This window comes from Vanacampus margaritifer, chromosome 20, assembly GCF_051991255.1.
Source record: "Vanacampus margaritifer isolate UIUO_Vmar chromosome 20, RoL_Vmar_1.0, whole genome shotgun sequence".
NCBI classification, from domain to species: Eukaryota; Metazoa; Chordata; class Actinopteri; order Syngnathiformes; family Syngnathidae; genus Vanacampus; species Vanacampus margaritifer.
The window spans coordinates 3,512,500-3,531,017 of NC_135451.1; the positions used below are offsets into that span (position 1 = coordinate 3,512,500).

At 40.0% G+C, this 18,518-nt stretch overlaps 2 protein-coding genes across 6 annotated transcripts in view; one reads left to right on the plus strand and one right to left on the minus strand.

Moving 5' to 3' along the window:
• Positions 1-7,722: 7,722 nt before the first annotated feature.
• Positions 7,723-12,134, minus strand: skida1 (SKI/DACH domain containing 1). The gene has a single exon (XM_077553715.1). The coding sequence runs from the start codon at positions 11,755-11,757 to the stop codon at positions 9,532-9,534; it is 2,226 nt and encodes a 741-aa protein (XP_077409841.1). The 5' UTR covers positions 11,758-12,134; the 3' UTR covers positions 7,723-9,531.
• A 5,860-nt stretch (positions 12,135-17,994) lies between these two features.
• Positions 17,995-18,518, plus strand: part of mllt10 (MLLT10 histone lysine methyltransferase DOT1L cofactor) — a 52,319-nt gene continuing 51,795 nt past the window's right edge. For 3 of the 5 annotated variants that reach the window (XM_077554378.1, XM_077554380.1, XM_077554379.1), the window contains exon 1: positions 17,995-18,396. In XM_077554378.1, coding sequence (XP_077410504.1) covers positions 18,234-18,396 — 163 coding nt within the window. In that variant the 5' untranslated portion in view covers positions 17,995-18,233. The remainder of the gene's footprint in view (positions 18,397-18,518) is intronic. The other 2 variants (XM_077554381.1, XM_077554382.1) reach the window with 2 other exon arrangements.

Here is an 18,518-nt window from a genome sequence, read left to right on the forward strand (position 1 = left end):
ATTGCGTTAATTCGTTTCATATTAATAATTAGAGCCTCTCAGAACACGCACGCGGGACTGTCGAGCATTTGTTCCATTTGTTTTATACCCCCTAAATGCTTCTCTGGTCGAATAAAGAAAGCAAAATAACACGTAGGTGTTTTATCGCTGCATTATGAATCGTATAAAAATAATTACAAAAACATAATTAAATAGTGTTGATGAATTCCCAACAATTTCTCTGAATGCGTAGAATTTGACGGATCGCACACGTATTCATCACGCACACACCTTTACTTTAATTGTAGGATATTTTTAGGCGTGTTGGTGCGTAAAAGCCCTCCCGGGCTTTCTTAAAACTTTTTAAATGTGTTAAATTGATGAATGAGAGTGTCAACGAAATATTTCAAAAGTGGTAGAGACAGTGGAAATAAACGCTGCAGGGTTCAGCGATTTGGTTCAGCTAGCTGGAGAAAAGGAAAACCACTATTAAATGTTCTTCTAGATTTATTTATTTTATTTTTTTTATACTTTTTTGTTCTTAAAAACTAGGTTATGGAGTTTGTTTCTACATGAGAGGCTAAAGAGGTTTTAAACCCAAAATTATAATGTGATGTGACAAAGAGGGAATTCATGTTTTTCACAGCCAAATCTAACATGAAATATTACTTTAAAAAAAAATAATAATAATAATTAAAATAAAATAGAATAGAATAAAAAAAAATAATAATAAAAATAAAATTATTAAAAAATAATACACCTTTATGTATTTTAATTAGCTTTTTATTCATTGGGATTTCTCCCTCCTGTCCCCTAAAATATCAATTGTACCTATTGAATGGTTTAAAGAATTAAGTAAATATTAAATGATTTTAAAAATTTGCCTTCCTTTTTTTTTACAACAAACCACACAGAAGGAGTCGATTATATTTTTTATATTTTTTATGTTTATTTTGATCTTATGTAGACTACCCCATACGTCACTTGGGTGGCAGGCAAGAGTGCACTCTGGACTGGTCTCGAGACAATCACAGGGCATACTCATTTATTCGTATGTTCAATTTAAAGTCTTCATTAACTTCCATGCATATTTTGGGAGTATGGCAGGAAATCGGAGTACACGGAGAAACCCCATGCACGCATTTTTATGATTCTATAAAGTAAATCTGCATGACTCCCCTTGAGGACACGAAACTGAGCCTGAACAGCTGCAAATTATACTAATTTCAATACGATGCGGAAAGGTTAAATACTGGACATTTCTTGTTTGTTGAAGACGTTTCACCTTTACTCTAAAATGTTTCTTTAGCTAGAAATTAGGCTACAGGTGTGGCGTTTTAAAGACTCCACACCTAGAAATGTAACACTAGATGATCATTTTGGATTAAAGGTGACACGTCTTCAGCAAACTAGAAAAGTCGAGCTTTGCACTATACCATGACCTGGACGACTGAGAAATTTAAAAAATATCATAGATTGAGTGAGCTCCTTAACAGAGTTGTATTCATAGCATAACTCGCAATGGCATTCATTGCTGATTGACCATTTAAATATTCACTTTGAGAGAGATGACAGATTAAAATACACTGTAAAAAAGTGTGGGTTGAGTAAAATCTCATGTTTTATTCAAAATGAAAAATATTGTAATAGGTAGGTAATAGCTTACCTGATGACTTTAGTATTTTGTGGCGAGTCTTAATTAGGGCAATAACATGAAAACTATACCGGCTGACTGAATGATTCTTGATTGTCATCTCTACATCGTGACAGAATCCATGAGTGCAAAACTCAATTTAATGAAACATCACTGCAATGAGGTCATGTCTGCTGCTCAGACATGATGACATGAAGTATAGAACATCTGATTCTTCTCCATGTGCCAGAGGCTTCATAAGGGGAATTTCGCACTGATGGGGGTTGCTGCAGCCAATCCAATTAAAGCGCAAACCTTCTAACTCACTGTCAAAAAAATAAATAAATAAATAAATAAAAATAATAAAGTGTGCGTGCGTGCGTGCGTGTGTGTGTGTGTGTGTGTGTGTGTGTGTTCGTGCGTGATCAGTAAGTACTTGTTTGGTCAATACATCATATTTTTTATATACATTTTATATGGCCTTTATAAAAACTAAAATCCAAAATAATAAAAGCCAAGCAATATTTACCAAAACATATACTATTGGCTGATGATTTATTATTAGAATCTCACTTTAACCAATACAAATATATATTTTTGATCCTCGTTCCATATTGTTAAATCTTGAGCCTCCTGTGACATTAAACATACTTATTCAAATGCCCTTTTCCCCTGGGGGGAGGGGGCTGTGTGCACTCAGATTACACTCCAAACAAGCCTAAATCACTTTATTAATGAAGACCAAAAGCAGTTGAACAAAGAAATCTCATGAAATAGGTGAACTAAAATGAGTTGAAAAGTCAGGATGCTCTCATTAAGTTGCAAAAAAAAAAGTTTTAAAAAGGATTCCGCTATATTAGACCAAATGTGACAGACTTCCACTTCCTCCCATAAATAAAACCTTGGCTACAATGACAATCCTCCTTTGACCCACATCCTGAATGCTTAAGTGAAAGGATTTGGAATTTAGAGCTAATCAGGCACAAGCCCTCCTCAAATGTGTCCTATACCCTCAAATTAAATAAATAATTAAATAAATAAATAAAAATACTGTTCTGCATTCACTGACACATGTTCTCCCACCTTGTGTTTTATACCCTGGAGCAGGCTGACTGACGTTTGACATGTGGCCCTCACTGGAGACAGAGGTGAGAAAATCTGGGCTGCTGATCAATGATTTACAAGATCGGGCCTGACTGTCATGTAGGAGTCATGATGATGTGACGACATCACATCAACAATGAACACTTGCATTAAATTATGATGCAAATACAAAAGCTGTATCACATCATTGACAAACATATATGCTGCAGTTTTGATTGACGCTGTCAGAAAAAAATATTTATTTATATAGATAATGTGTGGATGTATTTTAGAGTTGTGTGTGCATCATCATAATAAGAAATTATTAATATTTGTAAAGGCGAATTATTTTATTCACCTCATTACAAACACAAACATGATTATAATATAACAAACATTAAAAAGTATTTTGCCAAGAAATTTATTATTGACAAACCAATAAAAACTTGACCCACATTTGCCCTGAAACCTCAGTTCTATACACATAATAGTATGTATCAATAAGTCTAAGTTGTATGACACTGAGGTGTTACTGCATGCCTGCCTAGTTGGAAGCTTTTTTTGGCCCACACTCTCAGCCTGTTCTTAACTCCCTGGTATGAGGAGGGTCAAAGGTCACCACTGCTTGTGGCCGTGTTCAAATCCCTCTAGCGCCTAATGATCTCAAGTGACCTGTCATCTCACAAAAAGGAGATATTTGTTTGCATGTGCAGGCCATGCAACTGATGAAATCTGACAAACATCTGCAATTGTTAAGCCTTTTATTTTTTTAAAGGCTCATATTATTTTGGAAATGAGCTATATGGTAATTTATAATTTAAGTTGTATCTATTCCATCATGGCTACAATTTAATCATATATTTTTTAATAGAGGTAATTTTTGCATTGTTTTTTGTTTAGTTTTGGGGTTTTTTACAAAGCAATGTGCTTTATAGAAGAGGTGTGTGTGTGTGTGTGTGTGTGTGTGTGTGTGTGTGTGTTTGTGTGTGTGATGCATCGGGGTTGCTAATTATCTAAATGTGTAAATAGATAGGCTATTACATATAATATTAATAACAATATAACTAAAATCCATAATAAAATGTGAGCGATTTCGACATTGCAAATGAATCAAATGAATAATGTAACTTTTGCAAAGTTACATTAAGCTAAAATGCACAACTCATTTACTTAATACCCCAAATGTAGGTCATGTGAATTTATTGTTAGGCCTATTTTTATTACATTTTGAAAACAGGCCTTAATACATTTACGAACATGTTTTTAGTAACATTAAATTATAAATCGCCTTAAGTTGTCCATTTAATTTGCAATGAACTTAATGATTGAATTCAGATTTGAAAACATCAATCCACGTATAAAATTGTACCTTAATGTGTTTAATTGTGGTGAATAACAGTGTATAAATTATTCTCGTTAAGCCTGATGAATAATTCATGAACTCTGCTATAGGAGCTTGTGGGCCATTCAACAAGCAGAATAGCATTTTAATCACCATTTAAACACATTGCTGCTGAAACACAACAAAACAATGCCAAGGAGACTGCAAAAGTTTGTGTTATGTTTCATGAAATGTTTAAGTTGCATCATTGTCTGCTGTCTTCGGCGGATATTTGGCTGTGTGCAGTGCGCAGAAAAGCCTGAACAAATGCAGCTGAGCTCCATGACGGCGCAAAAGCCCTCCACACTGCTTTTCCCTTCCCTCTCCCGGGCAAACTCCCCCCCTTAAAGACCCCACGTCTCTCCCGCTTGGGTCTTTTCAGTCCTTTAACCCCAAAGCATTTGAATGAAGCTGGAGGAGCGCGAGTGTATTCATAAAATGGTGCTTAGAAGCCACTTACATAATTATGATAGGCTACATATGTTGGCATGAGCTTAAATATTTACCAGAGGAAAATTCAAAATCCAGAGATGAAGTTTTTATGGGGTTTTTTTTCCCGTTACCATCCTCCACACGAGGCGGCCACCAGCCCCATCTGAATACTGATCTGTTTAGGGGGAAGCCGGGTAAAACCCAGCAAGGCGCCGCTGTTTATTTCTCTTATCCAACCTCGATCTCTGGGAACGTGAACAAATAAGAAGAACGTCATTGTGCTATAGTCAAGACCACGCGTACACAATTTATTGATTGCTCAACACCGAATGATGAAAAATTTACATAAAGGTTATCGGGGCCTAAATGAATGGTAACATTTTAATGTCCAAGAATTTTTGTGTATTATATTTTGAAATGCTGAATTTGTGCTTCATTCATTTTCAGCTATAGGCTAAACATATAGCGATACCGTATATATATAAACATATACAAGCAAGAGCAAACCCATGCATGAATTCCTTTCCACATTTTTATATATATATATATATATATATATATATGCAATAATTACGTAAATTATAAACTCATTTTAAACCTTAAAATGTCACCTCATTGATAAAAGAGTGAATTAAGTGGAGGTTGCTTTTTTTGAATCGTTGCATAATTAACACCTAATGCAAACACACAATAGTAAACAAATGCACATGTCGATTAAAGTGTGGACACGTGAATTCAAATTAGTGCATTTTTTTCTATGGTGTCTTGTTTCATGGATGAGCAGCTTAGATGTCGGTTTAATGTGTAGAACACGCTTTAGGTTGCACACAAAAGTTCCTGCAACACGCCACATGTGGTGTGATATCTAACCAGCACATATATTAGTTAAAGGATAAATGATAAAGCGCGCAGACCGTTTTTATCGCGTTAAATTGTCTTAAAGATCAATGCAAAGTTGATCAAATGTCCGCAATGACCTGCCCAAGTGAATCATTCCTTGCTCATGCAATTCTTTTTCATTCTAGTGGAGTTACAGTCTGCTGGTTCCCAATCCGCACTGGAATTTAGCCGCTTGGCTCCGCTTGTATATATGGGCCCCTGCACGCTGGCCCCAGCGGCTGGACTTGGGTCGGCCAACTGAGGTTGCCGAGCGGGGCTCTCTTGCTTAAAACACACCGCAGAGAGAGAGAGCACCATTCATCAATGAAACAGCATGTCAAACATGGCATGTAAAAGCAAGTCTGGTCAAACTTTCTCACTTAATTTTTGGCTGTATACTGCTCCTTATCATATGTTTAAACTTAAATAAAAATGTAGGCTATTCATTAATTAGCTATTATTTGAGTAATTACCACTTCTGAGAAGGAAGTTTTACATTGGGAACCTCCCTTATGGCAAAAACGTAGACTTTAGTTCTTGATGTTTAGTGTTGATCTAAGTATTTTTCTAACCTGGAAATGTCAGTGGTGTTAAATGGTTCAGGTGCCGTATACTGTATAAGCTATGTGAGCTCAATAAAACTCTTTTAAAAAATCCAAAACATGTCATCCAAAAATGTTCATAATGTATCACATGCATTTTTACCACTGAAACAGCCCATGTCATGCTGAAAAAGGTTTCCCACATACCCCCGCATATATGCACATTTAGTAACACTTAGCAATAAAAGCATATAGTTATAGGGTAAGACAACACCTTGAAGTACACTCTCCAAACAGTTGGGTCAAAAAAATGGACGACACAACTTTTTTGGTTATTCATTTACCTCAAAAAGTTGGGTCAAATGAATAACGCATGAAACAACCCCCAAAATTGGGTTGTTTTGCACAACCAAAACAGATTACTTGGCCGCTCCCACTTTTTTGCAACACACATACACAAATACGGTGTATAATGTTTTGTGATTTAATCATTTGACCCAAATTTGGGGGTTAAATAAATAACCTAAAAAGTTGGATTATTTAATTATTTGGGTATAAAATAACCCAAAAGTTGGGTTATTTAATTATTTGGGTATAAAATAACCCAAAAGTTGGGTTATTTTTGTGTTTAATAACTCAAAAAGTTGGGTTATTTTTGTGTTTAATAAATAACCCAAAACGTGTTTTTTTTTTGTTTTTTTTAGGGGTTTAAATAAATAATCCAAAATGTTGTTGTTTTTCTTTCAGTAAGCTTAAACGTTGGGTTATATCAATTTTGGGGTTAAATAAATACCCCAAAAGTTGGGTCAGACCCTTTTTGACTCAATTTGGGTCATGTTTGACCCAACTGGTTTTAGAGTGTAAGTGGACACCAATTTTCCTATCAAATATGATGCAACGATCAAACAACATATGACAATTTGTGGGCAATTTCTTGATTGTGCATGGTTGTTAGCTGGGAACATGATGACCGCATGCAAAGAGCAATGTTGAAAATGGCTGGATGGGTTCTTTGAACAGTTTAATTGAGCTTGCAATTGTTTTTAGAAATGTATGGCAGGATTGATCAACTGTTCTTGTGGACAGGCGAGACTAGTTGCAACGTTTCCCTAAATTCAAACCCATCAATTTCCTTATCAAAGAGTGATCTCATAAAACAGTCTTTTTTATAACACTCAGATGTGTTTAATGAATGTTTAATAATTAAAAAAACACACACAAGAAAGGAAAGTGCTTCAGAAATCCACTGTTCAAGTTTCCATTTTGAGTGCAGTTGTCCCATATATAAATGTATATGCATACAACAATAACAACCAAAAACATGTCTGAATACAAGAAACCTCAGAAAATTCACAAAAATAAATATTCCGTTTCACAACCAGTGACTTCAAACTCCATGTAAAAATTTTTTTTTTTAAATGACCTCAAGTATTGTATCAAAAAAATGTCTGAGGAAGATGAGTAGTGTCATTAGTCAGTATTGTTTACAATGATAGCGTCAGTGTCACGGAGCTATCAGACCATGACCACCCTCTCTCCGTCCACGCCGCCGTGCATAGTGGGCCCTGCGTGAGAAAATGTGTGTTGTGCGTGTGTGTGTTAGGGGCGATTTGGGCGCGGGCTATTCCTCTTCCTCCAGTGCCGTGCAGCCTATGCTTTTGACATGCGGATTAAAGCTTGAAAGCTTTGCTCTTGCAACACAGCAACCCGCCACCACCCCCTGTCTCGACTGTGTGTAACCCCCCACAAACTACCCCCACCCCACTCCACCATTTTCCACCATTTTTTTTAATACATACGTGGGCCTGCTCATACCTCGGGGCCAGAGCTTTTTCAAATAGCCGGTTTACAGGCTGAAATAGGGCTCAAGGTTTGAATTGTCACTCCGGGCTCATGAGGAGGCCCTCAGTGAGCAGAGGCTTCACATGTCTACTGCCTGCTTTAATCACGCGGCTTAACATTTACCATATGTTGATTTAAAGCAGTTTTTAAACAATCCCCATTTAAAAACAATCATTTGAATGAGAGCCACCTTTTGCTGAGTTTAGTTGACGTCACTCTCAGCCAGTGTGCCTATCTGGGTGCTAGCCATTCACCGGATCTGCTCTCTCCCTTTCTCTTTCAAGAGAGAAAAAAAACTGCCAATTAGCAGGACCTTGTCCTGAATTATAATATTTTACACATCCTTTCTCACAGCACACGTGTAGGTGCAACCGCAGTCATTTATACGTGTTTCCTAGTTGCTTAGAGGTGTGCGTGCTGATGCCTTAACAGCTACAATTCATTCGAGCTACACAAAAACAGCTTGGAGTCACTACATTCATTGATGCTTATAGGTTACATTTATGGGTGTTTTGATAAATAAAGCTACATTAAAAATAGGGTGTTTTTGGTGTCCCTCAAAGCGAAATAGCAGACTTCTAAACGAACCCTGATGAATGGTTTCACAAATAGAAACCTAATATCTGATTTAATTCTGGAATAAAAGGCAGGGTAATTTTGAATCATATATCGTGGGTGTATTCGGCAAGTCTCTGGTTTTAAAAAAGCATTAATTAACCCTCTGTGTGTATGAACGTATTTGTATTGTTATTTCTGATCAGGCAGCCACGGCTGACGCATTAGGACCCCAAACAGTAACAAAGTGCATTTTACTTTTTTGTGCTTTGTCCCCTTTGTTTCTGAGTAGCCTTTGGGCTGGCCTTTCTTTTCACTTAAAGGATACCCCACCTCATATATTCCAATGTACTTGTTGTGAACGTCTGCGCAGGCGTCGTAGCAAAAGAGTACTGTACTCGCGTGTATATCCATTGAAATATAAATAGAGTCGATCAAGTGATTCATTTCAGCCTTTTTTATGATGTAATGTGTTTTCCCCGTACTGCTTTTGATTGTCTCTATACATAAGGCTTATGTTGTGTCTATCGGGGCATAATTCACTGAAATTAAACCAAGAAAACAACGTCACACACACGCAAGAAAAACATACATTAAAATCCTCCTATACAACCAGCATATTCTTTATGTTCCTCAAAGCTGATATAGGCTTAGCTGTGATAGAAAGACATTACGAAACCCACTTTAATAACATTTGAAGGCTTGAGACATATTGGGTGTTGTGGCTAGCATGTTAATCATGAGCTGAAACAGCTCGGGTAGAAAACGAGTGGCACATAATGGAATAACCCTGATATATGCTTTTAAATTCACCAAAGCTTGATTAAAATAGTACATCCTCGTCTAAAGGAATGCCGTGATTCTATTTCCAACCTAGCTCTTTCAGGCGAAAGCACCAACCAGAGACACCCTGGCACGTAATACAATCCAACAGGTCGAGAAAAATAAAATAAAATAAAATATTTTTGAAAAAGTCAATTCATGAGAACTTAGGGCTGGTAGTTTTATATATATATATATATATATATATATATATAAATCCACTTGAGGGGCCTCACAGCGGGCTTTTTCTGAAACCTCCTGTGTTGATTTCCTCCTGTCGTAACTTTGAATACAACTGCAACAAATTTACAGGAAGGGAGGGCTCACTGGATGAGGTTTTGAGATGCAAGCGGCTTGTTTTTTGTTTTGTTTTTACGCGCAGCTCAGTGGGCATGTTTCGCGGTCCTGTGAGCGTGTGGGGGAGGGAGAATGTGTCCGCCTGGCTGCCAATTCCACACGGGGTGAGACGGAGGGGGAGGCCCCGGACCCCTCAGAGAGTTGAGGGAGTACGCGGGGCATAGATCCCCGTTGCTGCCAACCACCAGCGACGGCGAAAATGGGAAGTTTGCCATGAGGCTGAAAGGCATTTTGGCGCTCCAAGTCGAAGTGCTCGCACTGCTGCGTTTACGTCGGCTCGGTAAATTCTCTGCGGAGCCTTCCTCGTAGGGGTGAGAGGAGGTGGATGAGGTGGAGGAGGAGGCCGCCCTGGTGACCCTGGCTTGTTTTGATTGCGCCCTGGAAAGCCTGGATCTCCCACCCAGCTCTAAAGCCCTGCACTTTTTACTCCTCGTCTCCCCCTCCTCCAGTCGGCCCGGAATGCTCTTATATCCGTGCGTGCTGAAGGGGCACGCGGGGGCCACGTCGGGGGTTTCCTCAGCGAGTTTCACTTCCACTGGTGCGTCTGTGTTGCTGGAATATTCGGTGTTGATCGCTGGCACTTTGAATTTCAGTGCACTGGCCTGGCTTTGGTATTCATATTCACCGCAACAGTCTTCCACTTTTAATTTCACTTTGTGGAGAGCAAGGGCCGGCGTCCTGGCAACCTTGAAGCCGTTCTCGGAACTAGGGGACGCCGTCACCGAAAGCTCCTCCGCCTCGGTCTTTATTTTCTTGGGCGGCGTGGGCAGCCTTTGTCCGGTGAATCTCGCTTCTTCGTCCCGGCCGCAGTGTTTATTGATGGGACACGCCAATGTCCTGCGTGATGCATAGAGGGCATTGTTCACGTGTGGCTCAAAACGGACGCGTTCAACCACTGAGTCAGTGTTTGGACTCGTTTTGTCACGCCTGTTCTCGGTGAAAATAACCGAAAGGAATTTTGATCCGGAGTTATTCCTAAATTCACATTTCTCGTGCAGTCCTCTCTCTGCTTTAGATGTGGCAACATGGCTCTGCTGTGAATTGTCATGCTGCTGCTGCTGTTTGTAGTGAAAAGTGGGCTGCAAAACCAGAGGCGCCTTTATAGGGTTAAGAGTTTTGGCGAGAGTCCCTACCCGGGCCCGCCTAAACCGGATACTTTGTACCGAAACCCGACTGGAAACCGAGCTGGAGTCCGAATGAGAGGAGCTTTCTTCCTCCTCTTCCTCATCGGAGCTAACCTCTGTACTCTCGGACTGAGTGTCATCTTCATCTTCCTCTTCTTCCTCGGAGCTGCTGCTGGTAGAGAAGCCGGAGCCGAAATCCGAGTCGGGGTAGGCCCGGTCCGAGTAGGTACTGGACTCGGTATCGCTGCTTTCCGCGAAGCTCGCTTCGAGATGATGAGGCTGAAGGTAGAAATCCGGTCTCAGCTGGAAGGCACCAAAAGCGGAGGATTTGGGCTGAACGAGCAGCACCGGCGGGACATGCTGGTGGTGTCTACTCCTCCAGGGGTGTCTTACGCCGTCCTTGCCGCCGCCCCCCTCGCGCCTCCTCTTCCTTTTGTGATGAAAGTCGCCGGTTGTGCGAGACAGCCTGGACTGAACAGCCATGGCGGACTGGAGCCCCGCTGAGGGAGCGCTTCGGAAAAACGAGTTCCTCTGGCTGAAAGTCACCCGATTCCCTTGCAATTTGGCGGTTTCATAGTTTTTAAAGTGTCTGTGAGCGGATTTTGTGGCTGAACGGTAATCTCGTCCGTGAGTTTTGTGGTAAAAGTGAGGTAGTTTGGAGTCGCAGGGCTCTCTCCTTCCGCGGCGCGCTTTGTCTTGCACGCCGTGCAAACTGAACCAAACTTTTTTGCGCCAAAGCTCGGCGTCCGCATGGAGGAGCCCCGCGGACGCCAGGCCGTCCCCAGTGGGACACGACGTGGCTTTGCTTTTGTTGTTGGCGGACTTCAACACTCGCTCCGTCTTGCAGGAGAAGTAAAGCGCCTCCACGTCCTCCCTCGATATAAGCGTGCACTTGGCTGCGTGGAAAGCTATTGAGTTTATTGCTTTGAGCTTGCGCAGCTCATCCAGGTCACAGTGGTGCTTCTTCACGTTCAGGTGGTCCATGCGCTTGTGCACGGTGGTGCGTGGAATGTTCTTGAGCAGCTCGGTGAAGACCTGAGACAAAGCAAACATTTGCTTGCCTTGGATGAGCAGGTATCCCAATTTAACTCCTTGCATTTCCTCAAAGCCACACTCCAGGTCTCCCATGTTTTGTGGATCAGATCCAAATGCTCTAATCCCGGCAATGGATTAATCAGGACATCCTGCTCATACCTCCACGCCAAATTTTGACATGCCGACTGTCAGGTGGAATGAGCCGGTTGCGTCCACTCTGCGCACACACAGTCCGGCATGCATGGTGGAGGAATGAGACGGACGCATCCACTGAGCCGGGGGCTGCTTGCTGCTACCTGCCTTTGCCGGCTCCACTTCCCTCTGGTCCGCAGCAAAGCGAGGGGAAGGTGTGCACAACTGCCTCAGCCAGAGGAATAAAACAGCGAGTGGAGGGAGGGGGGCTGTGTGTAAGGGGAGGGAGGGGGAAAAGAGAGAGAGAGAGCGAGTGAGAGAGAAAAAAGCAGCTAAAATGCAGCTGCTATTGTAGCAGCACAAATAAAATGACAGCAAAGGGGTGGTGCACCAGTCGGGAGACACCTTCATCAATTAATGTTCACGGACTCGACGCCCATTGGCTGCTCTTGACAGGTGATGCAATAAAAATGATATTCCAACCCCACCCACCGGCTCCCACATCTACTTTACAATCGCCCATAGCATACAGTAAATCACTCATAATCATTGCCATCATATATATATATATATATATATATTAAAGAGAGGGAGAGCTTGACGATAAAAATACATCGCCGTTTTGCACCACTGCAAAACAATGCTTTCACTTTGGTTTCACATTAAAATAAACACACGACGAGAGTTGCTTTTTCACAATTTAGTTCCTAAATCCTCCTGCATGTTGGCTTTTCATGCATGTGATTTAGCTTCCAGCACTGACCTACTTACCTTACAAGGATTTCTGCATTAACTTAAAATTAAACATAAATTTGTACATTTTAAAAAGTGTTTAAAGGGAGCAAAACCCGTATGTGTGTGCTGCGTTTGTGTGTGTTCAACGAGTTCAAGCAGGAATTTTGAATGCAATAAAACTTTCTCATATTTGTAATATCTCTAAAAAATAGCCACAGCAAAATAAGTGAAAGGGAAATAAAAGTGTAGACGTCATGTTTGCGTGTCATGCACGATTGTCTTAAAAAATACGTTCCCGTATCAATGGTAATGCAAATGTGGTAACTTGTTGGAGAAAATAATTAATTGCATCTATAAACAAGCTTCTTTTCTTTTTCTTTTTTCACAGTTGAAATAACACGCTTGCACACACACACACACACACACACACACACACACACACACACACACACACACATGCATATGATTTTCACACAAACACGAAATGCACGCACGCATTCAGGATGATATTGAGCGCCCACCTTGCAACACGCGCGCAAGCAGGTTGAAGCCTGAAGTGGGCACCCACAATGCTTTGCGGCTTCGCCTCTCTGCGGGCTTCCGTTTGGACCGATTTCTCCCATATCCCCACTTGATCTTCCGTCTTTTTTGTTATGCTCCCTGCGGCTATTGCAGTCCACATGCACGCAGAGGGGTGCATGATGGGGCCCATCCACATGCAGTCAAGAGTGGGCATGCGTGCTCTGTATAAGCCTATTTACTTGTTTACTTACGTCTATGTCCCTTAATTCGGGCTGCAAAGCAGAATGAGGGATCGAGGTTCCAGGAAATTTCGATAAATAACCTAAGTAAAAATAATGAAGTTAATTTACACTTACTCAGTTCTGTTGCCACGCAATTTTTATTATAGGTTACATGTTTTTTTTTCTGCTATACCTCAAATTGTAGGTCATATGTGCTGACTAAAATTTATAGACATTCAAAAAATATTCAACATTAAAATGCGTGTGCGGTATTTTTCACAAATTTAGCACACTGAGCGAGAAACGTGTCTCACAAAAATCTTCCTTTTGGATTATAATTTGTGCGTGCGTGCGTAAATGCGCGGGGCTCTCTCTGGCACACGCAGATTGTGCAACATTATCAAGCATGCAGAGAGGATGAGGAGGGGGTTATTTAGTTACCGGGTACCAGCGGGAATAAGTTTATAGCTCACACAACCGATCAAATTGTGCTGAGCCCGTCTTGAAAGATGGGAAGTGCATATGCGTCTGGTTGCGGGATTGACACTTTCTAAAAAATATTAGGGTAATTGTAAAATAATTTTAGGATTAAATTAAAGTCACGCAATACATTTAAAAACATTATGATGGGATATGTGCACGGCTGATCCGGCAATATTGTTGTTGGTCCATGCAGCTAAAATCGCAACACATTATTTTGCCTTTTTTCGTCTGTTTGCACAAACTGATAAATTGTGTTATTTTCTTTAGACATGGCACTTAAATCACACCACTTTGTATATTGGTATTTATAGGCATAGGCCTACGCGTGTATCCTATTTTTACTCCTGTTCCTATAGCCGATCATCTAATCGGACTTCATTAAGGAAAAAAACTAAACAAAAACAAAAACATGCATGACAAAAATCTTTAAAATTTCCAAGTAATTACTTTTAAAAGCGGGGCCCTTTGTTATGCAGATTTATATGCACCAAATGTCACATGGCGTTGCATCCCTCCCTCCGGTGCCTGTCACTGATGTTGGGAGAATGACTGGCTGAGAATGAGAGCTCATCCCTGGGCTAAAGTACAGCGAAACCCCCGCTGGCTGAAGGCAGAGATCGCAGGTTGGACTTTGAGACGTTTTGAGGTGCTGTTTACCGCAATTTTAAGCAATCGTCTGTAGCATTATGCTTTTTCTTCTTTTTATTTTTTAATTGCAAAATGTAAGTATGATTAACAATTTAAGTTACATTTTTATTGCCACATGTGCACATAACACCAATAAATCCAAACGTAGGCTATTTGATAGCCAGCCTGCAGTCACAGCACATTTGATTTTACATTGACTAAAATGGTGACTGGTCAAGGAGGTGAGGGCACTTGTAAGAGCATAGACTTTTTATGACACAAAGCCACTGCCCCCCTGCCAAAACAATGAATTCCACTCCACCCCCACCACCCAGGGAGAATGTGATTTTAAATGCAATCCGAGCCTGAAGTGTGTGCGGACAGTGGTGGGGGGAGGGCTCGCTTTCACCTTTCACCCCGTCGTGTTGGACCACAAAAAAGACGGTAGGTGTATACGGATGGGTCCAATCGTGGTGGGACCCAGAAAGAAAAATTCGGATCCAGAAAACTTTGTTGGTAATTTTATAAATTTTAGTTCAATTTATTTATTTATAATTTCACGTGAAGTTTGTACAAACTTGCTAAATTATTGCAAATCACACGAACCTCAATTGTTGCATTATGTAAATACATTTCAGTCTCCTATTAAAAAAAATGCAATGATATTGATATGACAAGACTTATGTAGAAAAGGCTAATCCAATCCAATGTTCAACAGCCCTCTTATAGTGCTTTCTAGTCAATCGAACATTAAGACAAAAGCTCAACTATATAAAACCTAAAAATAAAAAGATAAAAGAGTGATTTATTGGTTTTAATTTTGACGAAGATGTTTGGCGTTATTTAACATTGCATGCATGGTAACATGAATTTAACTCATTAAAACATTGATTTTAAAATAAGCACATGCATCTGTTTGTGAATACAAGTGCGACAAAATACACGTCCTACTCTCGGCTGTCACTATAATTTGTTGAGGCTTATGAGGTCAAACTGTGAAAACATTCCGTCTTCTTCGGCTGAGTTCTCGCAGCAAACCACACGCGCGCGTGCACGTACGCGCGCGCACACCCGCAAATGCGTGTACACGTGCACACATGCGCGCACACACGCGCACGACAAAATTAAGGTGTGATTTTACAAATAGGTTATATGGATTTATTGTAAAAGAAACAAAGAAAAAGCATTATTTGAAATTTAAAGGTATATCAAAGTAAAAATATACCCAAATGTACTGGCTCCATCAAGTCAGAATGATGTGTTTGTATGTAGCCTTGCTTAGAACATAACAATTAGGCCTATATTATATTTTGCAAAATCGTCGTTGCAGTTAGAAATTATAGCTTTGACAGCAGCTTTCTATTATATATCCAGAGATATTCCCTTTCCCCAATTTTGCAGTCGTGTGAACAACTCTTGACGTGTAGCTTTAAAAGGGCGACTTAATTGGTTATCATACGTGAATATGTCCAATTTTATAGGTCAGCAATGGAGCAGCCAACATTTTGGAACGAAACATCCCTTTTGCAAACTGAGGAACATTACAGATTATTTGGGCGGACTTGTATTTAATCAATGCAAGTAGCAACAAAAACAAAAACAAACAAACAAAAAAAAAACAAACAAAAAAAACAAACAAACAAACGGTATTTATAATTTTCAGTGTTTCGATAGTTCTATAGGCCCCTTCACAACCACTGCTCCCTCAAATGCCTCCCTTTGTTCTCTACGCCTAATAGGTTTTCCCCTGCCACGCACACACAATTCACTTTTTTCTTTTTCGACCCCCCCCCCCCCCAACCACCACCTTTTCCTTGCTCCCCATCCCCCCTACCCCTTTTAGTGGAGTGCCCAGTGTCGACTGGAGCATTTGAGCAATTTGAAATTAAAGCAAACAATGGCCAGGCACTCCCAGGGACCTCTCTCTCACCATATTACACGGAGGACGCTCGTGTGCTCTTGCGCATTATTGGCAAGTCATTACGTTTCTCTGGAAACGGGGAGCAGGAGCTCGCTCTGAGGAATCGGTGACGTAAGCAGCAGCTGAGTGCTTGGAATAGCTTACACGATGCTTGTGTACGTGCGTGCGTGCATGTGTGTGCGCACGCGCGCGTGTGAGTGTGCTTGTGTGTGTGTGTTTTGGAGCATCCTTGGCAACAGCATGTGGATGCTGTCAAAACAAAACCCGTTTTTTTTTTTTTAAATCACTTAATGTTTAGTAAGTATCAGATGTAATAATTCTTATAAGGCTGTTCAAATTACTCTGGCTTGTATTGTGTGCATACATTTCTCATTCCTTTAGTAATCCTGTTCATAAAGAAATGTCATGAAGTAAAAATATGCACAATATTTTATCTAATTAAAAGCTGAAAAGAAAGCCATATGAAATTATTGATAAACCAATGGATTATTCATAAAATGTTCTCTATAAATGCGAAACGAACTGTAAATTAGATGTATTTTTACATATTGATTTTAATAACAGTAAAGCTAAGATTATCAAAATTTAAAGTTTAGGTCAAACAACTATGTTGTTTTAAATTAAATATAATTAGAATAAAGTTTAAGAATAAAGTCAATATGTAAAATAATGATAGTTATTTGAGCAACTGATAAATGTATGTGTTTCCTCTGCATGAGGAAAAGCGTAAAGAAAATGGATGAATAACATGATATTATGTAATTAATACACCTGTTAGAGTCCTGTTATTATGTTGTATTGATTTGCGTTTGCTTCTTGGTCCACTTGGTCCAAGTTCAACCGAAAATGTAAATGTAAGCTGTTTATGTTTACTAAACCACAGCAGTTTATTCGGTGTCTCATTTTGTTTTCTCAATACCATATACAATAAAGGCTTTCTTTACATTCAGTTTGTATTAAATTAATGCACTGTGCACCCGGTATACTATATAATCGAATGAATGTATTAGTAGACTTCAAAATTTAAAACCACCCCACTTTTTAAGGTTAAAAATGATTAATTTCCTTTGCATTGCTTTACATATCAGTTTTAACAATTTAAAGCAAATCAGCACAGGATCACAGTCCATCTATGCTTATGCCACTAATAATGAATGTAAATAAGTTAAGAGAATACTGTAAAAATAAATTTTCATTGGTGTTTTTTTATTATTGCTTTATTTAACAAATTGAAATCAAAAGCCAAACATGGCAAACATTAAGCAAACACACATTATCACAGTACACAGCAATCTCACAATAATAGTAAAGGAAATAAAAATAAAATAAAATAAAAAACATGCCAGGGGTCTATTAATATTAAAATATTAAAAATACCAAAATGAGAACACAAATTTAAGGTATTGAAAGCCTTCTTATTTTTGGAAGTAGTGATGGACTGTAAATATACATCCATCTCTTTCAAAAACAAGCAAGATAAATTAAAAGATTAATCAAATAATATTATTTTTCAAATGAATTGTCATAGTTCAAAAATCCAAACAAAACATTCGATAAGCAAAGCTCAAAATTACAAAAGATATTGTCCAAAATACATTTGCAAATGTCTGGTGTTTTGGGAAATAGCATTGTGCTCATGCGCCAATCTTTTACTTCGTGGCATACTACACGTACGCTAGCGCGCCTTACGTCATGACGTACTTCCGGCTCCCCTTGGAGGACACCCCCCTTTAACCTCAACATAGCGTCGTGAAGTGGTTGTTTTGGTTTAAAATATCGCGTCAAGAAAGCACGCCAACACGTTTAAAACATGGAATTTCGGCTGAGTGGGACCCAACGCAGCATAGTGGAGGACCGAGTGACGCGTTAAGCGAAGGATTTGACTCGTCTTCCTGTCGTATTGCTCCGCATGTTCAATTTCTTCGTAGATGGTCTCCGGAGAGCGTTGTCTGCTGGTGGACACAGAGTTGTCGACGAGTAACATGAAGGAGATGATTGGAGGGTGTTGTGTTTGCTCAGACGAGAGAGGCTGGGCGGAGAACCCGCTGGTATACTGCGACGGACACGGCTGCAACGTCGCCGTGCACCAAGGTAAGCTCGTCGCTTTCTGCTAAACTGGTGGTTAGCCGTTAGCGTCCAAGCTAAGTTAGCCCGGTGCAAGGTTATGGAGCGTCCAGCTCCCAAGGCCAAGCTTGAGGGCACGACAACGCAAC